General features: G+C 42.7%; 1 protein-coding gene across 2 annotated transcripts; it reads left to right on the top strand.

The window, feature by feature from the left end:
- Positions 1–266: 266 nt before the first annotated feature.
- LOC102079197 (putative C-type lectin domain family 20 member A) lies at positions 267–6898 on the top strand. 2 transcript variants are annotated; one of them, XM_005472973.4, is made up of 6 exons: positions 267–292; positions 575–628; positions 2018–2377; positions 5330–5656; positions 5727–5824; positions 6219–6898. In XM_005472973.4, exons 2-6 carry the CDS (start codon positions 592–594, stop codon positions 6354–6356), a joined length of 960 nt encoding a protein of 319 aa, XP_005473030.1. In that variant the 5' UTR covers positions 267–292; positions 575–591; the 3' UTR covers positions 6357–6898. The 2 variants fall into 2 exon arrangements, with proteins under 2 accessions (XP_005473030.1, XP_013128816.1); XM_013273362.3 differs by lacking the exons at positions 267–292; positions 575–628 and adding an exon at positions 1903–1938.
- Positions 6899–7370: the final 472 nt, after the last annotated feature.

Genomic DNA, 7370 nt, shown 5'->3' with positions numbered 1-7370 from the left:
TAACCTAAGTCCTAGTTTCATGGTTCGACGCCTGTGACCTCGTTTAGCTCCAGTTCACAGCCGATTCTGCCAGACGTCAGTCTGTTTGCATCTGTAATAACTTTGAATAAGTCATCTTCAGTTAAACGACTCTGAGCATCTTTAATCAAATGCACTTTAATGAACACTGGGCTGCTTTCTAAAACCACTTTTACAAAGTCTCTGATAGACGTGGGAGGAGGAGCGAAGATGACATTTATATCAGATGAAGAGTTCTGACTGTCACAGCTGAACAGACGTCTCATCGTGTCGGGTATGTTATGCATATGTTTGTTTTGGTTTATTTGATAATCTCACACATTCATTATCTGGTATTCTAATAAACAAAATGATGATAATTGAATGAAGACAACATTTTTTAAAGTTGAACGTTTCAAATGTTAAATATGTTTGGTAGTTTTGTTTGAATCATTAGATTAGGATAGAAATGGAGTGAATGACAGAGACATCTGCCTCTTTGTTGATGCTGGTTTAAGTGTTATGATTAATAATGATAGAGCAGCTGAAGATGAGATTCATGAGGACGTCTTCACAGTTTTTCAGCTCTCAGTCATGAAGAGGTGTGGACTGATCCTCCTGCTGCTCTCAGGTCTGTAAACTCATCTCAGTCGCCTCATTTATAGTTTGAATAAAACTTTTAATATCAGAAAATCAAAGAAAGCACAAAGTGAACTGCTCCATAGTGATTATTTTAAAGGTGTCTGTAAACGAGCTTCAAGCAGTCAGAAACACTCGTACAATCTCCAAAGATCTTTGTCATGTCAACTAAACTTCTAAAGGTTTCTTTGGGTCCAGTTAGAAGTTTGATTGACAGTTTAATAGTCGGTAGTTTGTAACAGTTTGTATAAAGTGAAGTAAAAGAGTAAAAAAAGAAAGAAAGGAGGGAAGAGAGAGTGCATGAACGTGGCTCTGTTTGTGTACACTGCTGAGAAAAACACGTCTTGATTTTATTTTCTGTGTAGAAATCTGACTGAAAGCCTGAAACGCTGCAAACCCGTCTGCTCGCCGAAAAAGATCCTGACTGCTTTTACCACGTCCGTGTGCACGTGTTGTTCAGCTTTAAGCCTCGACCACTATCACGTTGTTTTCAGACCCCTTAGCGACTTTTTTTTTTCTAAAAAGCGACTAGCGACAAATCTGGCGACTTTTCCTGGTGTTATTGGAGACTTATTTATGACGACTTTTTGACGTGAAAACGCATATCGCTCTTACTCTCAACAAGCAGCGGTGCTGCCGTGGGCACCTCACCCGTGCCAAAGCACTCACAGGCGGAGGATAGTCCTCCCCCAGCTGCTATAAGGGCAGGAGATGTTCACACCTATGCGTCCAAATGGCAAATGAATCGCGCATGAGCGAAGCCGCTGCTCCCGCACTGACTGTAACGCAGTCAGTTCTTCTTTTACTGTTATGCTGTTTTGTGGATCACAAGGTTTAAAACTACTTATAAACACACTCACACACACTGCGTGTGTGGTGGAACTCCACCAGAGTGCCAATTTCGGGTCACTTTTGCCGGTCCAAGCCCGGATAAAGGAGCAGGGTTGGAATTGTGACATTAAAAAACAATAATTACTAAAAGAAATTTAATTTGTAGTTCTAAATAAATTCTAACTGCATTTAGGACGGTTTTTTACTCACTTTATGTCTCTTCCACGATGTTATTTCTCTCTCCAACAACGTAGGTAGGTTACAATTACATTAGCGTGACCAATTATGCAAATTAGGCGATGACATCATTTAGCGACTTCTAGCGACTTTTAGGACAGCCAATAGCGATTTTCCTTACTGAGGAGTTGGCAACACTGGTCCACAGGCATTGTAAAACACATTTTAACCAGTACACGAGTTACAAATCCTTTGAAGGACACATATATTAACAGACCACAACATTGTTCAAATGTCTGTAAATTCTCCTGATGAGTAAAATCGAGCTGAGGTGAGTCTGTGACCTTGCTGACTGACTCGTGTCCTCTCTCAGGTTACGTGATGGTCTGCCATCTTCAGTCTGATCAGTTAGTCAGACAGCTCCACCTCGTTGACCTGCAGAAGTCCTGGAACGATGCTCAGCAATACTGCAGAGATGAGTACATTGACCTCGCCATTGTTAACAGCTCAGCTCTCATCCAGGAAGCCCAGAAAAGGGCGGGGAGCACAGAGGCATGGATTGGACTCTCCAAGAGCGACTGGAAATGGTCTCAAACTGGTCCGGTTCAGTCATCCTGGTTTAATTTCTGGTCCTTGGGACAGCCAGGGACTGGAGAGTGTGTTATAACATCTAAACTTGGATCATGGTCCACAAAACCATGCTCAGCTACTTATTACTTTGTCTGCTATGACGGTGAGTGTTTCAGACTTTGGTACCAGGGTTTGACAAACTGAACATTTTAGCTGCAGGCAGTTGCGGTTTTTGATATGGGCGAGATGGGCGGTTGCCCAGGGCGGCATCACGGGTATCGGCAAAAAAAAGGTTGCTCGTACTCATGCTGCCCCGACATTGTGCCAGCGCATTTTGGGGATGGCATAGGCACCGAAACACCAGGTATTATGATACAGACTTATAATTTGCACCGATGTTTTTTCGAAATTCTATCCACGAAAAGTGACGTGAGAGCCCTCGGAGCGCCTGCGCGCTGCTGAAGTCAAAGTAAACTTTATTGTCAACTCCGCTACATACAGTACAGTATGGAGACGAGACGACGACGCTTCAGTTACAGCAGTGCAAGTAAACAAACAATAAATCTAAGAAGAGTAAGAAAATAAATATAAACTTTAGGACTAGTGGTAAAGGGATCAATAACAATTTAAAATGTATAATTTACAGCAGTGGCGGTCCTAGCCTGTTTGGCGCCCCGGGCGAACACGCCCTCTGGCGCCCACCCCCCCCCACACACACACACACACACACATGCACACACGCATATATGACCCTATATATGACGAGAGAGAGAGTATGCATAGTATGCAAATGGCTACCAAACAGACATCATAATTCATTATACAATGGGAACAGGACAAATCAACAATTGACACTGACTAATTAATATTATATTATTTTATATATTGTTTGGAGTTTAGTCTCTTACTGTTAGTATTTTTACCATTTCTTCTTGGAGGAACTGTAACCCAAAGTTTTTCCTTAGGGATTAAGAAAGTATTCTGATTCTTAATGTTTTAGGATACATGACCTGCCATTATCCAATGACACACCTGCTTACCTGTATCTTTTGCTCGTTTTATAATTAAATGTATTGAATTTTAATGATCACTGGTTGGTTGCTATGGTGATGTGTAACGGGAGTCACGTGACATTAAGGGGCGTTGTCAGTCTGTCTTTCACTGGTTTGATTTTGACAGAGAGCAGGGCTGGGTAGATGTAGTTTTTGTTGACCGCAGCACAACGAGTTTCCTCTTGTTGCATTAGAGCCTGTGAAGTTCTAAGAGTTTGAATCGCGAGCTGAACACATTGCTCTGTAAACTTTTCAAGCACTTTAATAAACAAGCAAGCAATTCCACCGCTCGCATTATTGTGTAAAGTTGACAGCGCGTCAGGCAAATAGGGAGGCTCAATCCCCGGCCTCTGGCGACTGTGGAAGTCGCTACACTCCTCCTCTTCTCTCTCTGTTTTTTAAACTTTAAAAACGGGTTGTGTGTGAGACTTTAAATCAACAAAATATAAAATATACATTTTAAATTGTTATTGATCCCTTTACCCCTGGTCCTAAAGTGTATATTTATTTTCTTACTCTTCTTATATTAATTGTTTTATTACTTGCACTGCTGTAACTGGAGCCTAGTCGTCTCGTCTCTCTATATACTGGACTGTATGTAGCGGAGATGACAATAAAGTTTACTTTAACTTCAGCAGCGAGCAGGCGCACCGAGGGCTCTCACGCTCACTTTTCGCGTATAGAATTTCGAAAAAACATCGGTGCAAATTATAACTCTGTATCATAATGTCTGCTGTTTTCGTGTTTGTTTGTTTGTTTTTATTTTCTTTTATTTTGCAAGTTGGTTATTAGATGCTGCTCCAGCCAGCCAGAGAATCCCCCGCCGCCCCGCCCTCTCCTCCCTGTGCCTCAAGCAGCAGGCGCAGGGAGGAGAGGGCGGGCGCCCTTTACTCCCAGCAAATGGGCGATAGAAAACCGATCGGTGCCTATGCCATTCCCAATATGTGCTGGCTGATGTCGGGGCAGCATGAGTACGAGCAATTTTTTTTCCGATGCCCGTGATGCCGCCCCCCACCACGATGCCGCCCCGGGCAACCGCCCGTGTCGCCCGTATCTAAAACCGCTATTGATTTACAGTTTGATGATTTAAAGTCTCACACACAACCCGTCGACAGGGGAGGGGGCAGCTGCTTCCAAATACAGCACATTTCATTCATAATGATGTCAATCCAAGCCCATTATCTATTCATGATTTGAATCCTGGGTCGTGCGAAGTCCCAGAAATAAACCCTAGACAAAGTGAATCTGTGAACTAAGGTGTAGGTCTGTTAGGTTATGTTGTGGTGATCCTCGGGTTGGGGGATGGGTGTTCATACTGGAGTGCAAAATTAAAACCAATGGAAGATGGACAAGAAAAGTTCAAAGCCATCAGGTGTTCAGTTTAGAAAAAAGAGAAAAGAAGAGGAGGAGAAACGAGTAAAAGATACAGGTAAGCAGATGTGTCATTGGATAATGGCAGGTCATCCTGAAACAAGGAAATTATGTCGGTTACAGTTGGTCCAAGAAGAACTGGTAAAAATAGTAACAGTAACAGACTAAACTCCAAACAATACATTATGTTACAGATTCTACACATTTAAGAAATAGCACTAATATATGCAGATCACTCAATTATAAATATCAAGAATTAACAGAGGTGATTATAAATGAATATCAAGAAAATTACAGAGTAGAAAAGAGCGTGTGTAAAAAGGGTGTAGCTATTGCAGTGTTTACAGTGTATTAGATGGAGGAGTTGTACAGGGAGATGGCCACAGGCAGGAATGACTTCCTGTGTCGTTCAGTGGTGCTCTTTGGTAATCTCAGTCTCTCACTGAACGTGCTCCTGTGACTAGCCAGTATGTCATGGAGTGGGTGGAAGGTATTATCCAACATCGTCTTTATCTTGGACAACATCTGCCTCTCAGACACCACCCTAACAGAGTCCAGCTCCATCCCCACAACATTACTGGCCTTGTGGATCAGTTTATTTAGTCTGTTGGCAACTGTGACAGCAGAGCGTCAAACAGGCTAGGACCGCCACTGGCTGCTGGTCTGAATCCGTCTGATCGTTTGTCTTTCAGCTGTGACTAACAAATACATCCTGGTGCAGAACTTCAAGACCTGGTCTAATGCTCAGTCTTACTGCAGACAGAGGTACACAGACCTGAGCACCATCAACGACTGGTCGGACAACAACCAGATAGCTTTCATTTTGCCAACTACTGTTCATGCCTGGATTGGACTGTACAGAAATTACTGGACGTGGTCAAACTCAAGCACAGCCTCCAACCTGCCATGGGGGCTCAGGCAGCCTAATAACAGCGTAAACTGTGCCACAATAGTTGGATCAACGGGCTCCTTCAACAGTCATAACTGTGATGACCAACGCCCCTTCCTCTGCTCCACAGGTGAGTCTGTCCTCTGTGTTTCTGCACAGTCTGGTCCTCCTGGGCTCATCGGCCTTGTCTTTCTCTGCAGATGTCAAACCTTCAGCCTCGAGGTCAGTGAAGGTTCAGCTGAGGGCGGGATCTGCAGACCTGAACGACCCCACAGTGCAAGAATCCATCCTGCAGCAGGTCAGAGGACACACGGGCCCCGATACAAGGAACAGACCGCTATAACTACTGTGAAATGATAGAGAGCAGTGAGTCTGTGCAGTCCAGGTTCAGGGACACATGACAGCACACAGCTGCAGAGATACGGGGCTCATTTAATGGAATCCCATCGATTTTTATTATTTAACCTTTTTTTAATTGGTAACTTGAAGAAGTCATTTAATTTCAGATTACTGTGAGGAGATGAAGTGAACCAATGACAGGCAATGAGGCCTAATTCCAAACTTCAGTTTCATCCCCAGCCAGTTCATTTAGTTCATTTCCCCCAGAAACAGCACGAACAACGTTTTCTGCTCACGGAAACAACGGCTGATTAATGAGGAGCTTCTGTTAATGTGTGAAAACTGTTTTTTAGGTGAGGGAGAAGCTGGTGGAGCAAGGGATCAGAGAGGAGGTGAACCTGAGGTGGAAGACGCAGCCTGATGGGAAGATTTTCCACAGAGAGGAGGAGACAGCCGGTTACTGTGAGAAGGAAGACTGTGGGTCGGTTTAGTCTGAACGTTACTGGCTGATGTTCCTCAGATGATCTGTTGTGTAATTCAACTTATTTCCATCTCTGTACTCTGACTGCTGGACTGTAATAGCGTAGCTTTGAATGACTGACAGTTGGAAATAATCCTTATTTATCCTAAGCTCAGATCAAAGAGTGTCTGATGAGCTGTTTTATGCCTCTTTGTTTCTTCTGATTGGTGGGCTGCAAAGTTTGCAGGTGAGCAGGTGAGCGGACCTTCTGTGTCTCAGATATAAATGTTAATGATATCCTGTCTCTACATATGAAAGTTCAAGAGGAGAAAAAAGTGAAATTGAGTGTTCAGAGCAGTCTGATGTCTGAGCTTTTTGACTTCATACATTATATTTCAAATGAGCACCCAGCAATATAACAGTAGATATGCCGTATATGTCAGTGAATCGCGCATTTATGCTCTCTATTATGATATTAAATATACATTTTTCTGTAAAAGTCTCAGAAATGTCTCTGCTGCTGTTTGATTCTGTAAACTACAGTGATGGCTCTGCATCCATCTTCATTGTAAACTCTATTCAATAAAGTCTATTGATATTTTATTGTTCCTGTCTCAACTTTCAGTTGCTTCATATTTATGCTCTTATTTTGAATTTGATGCCAGTAACACACATCATAAAGGCTGAGACAACATGAAGTTTAATGCTATAAAATAAGACATCTCACATACAATGAAGCTGATTGGCAGGACAGCAGTCACGTGACTGGGTATGAAATCCCAGACAGACAATCCAACAGTTTATGAAACATCTGAATGTAAAATGCTGAAAACTTCTGCTGCTCATCTGTACACAGAAAAATCTGTGAAAGCAAGCGACGAGACAGCTGTGTGAAGATCATTTTCAAAATAAATTCAGATCAAATATTTTCTGTTTTAAAACACAAAGTGTTTCACAGTCTGATAAAACTCCACATTAAGACCAGAGTACCTGTCCACACAGCAGTGCATTCACTGCTGCACACACACTTCCACACACACACATT

Source organism: Oreochromis niloticus, linkage group LG12 (genome assembly GCF_001858045.2).
Source record: "Oreochromis niloticus isolate F11D_XX linkage group LG12, O_niloticus_UMD_NMBU, whole genome shotgun sequence".
Taxonomy (NCBI): domain Eukaryota; kingdom Metazoa; phylum Chordata; class Actinopteri; order Cichliformes; family Cichlidae; genus Oreochromis; species Oreochromis niloticus.
The sequence above is the reverse complement of the archived record's forward strand: the minus strand, read 5'-3'. Positions and strand labels throughout refer to the sequence as shown.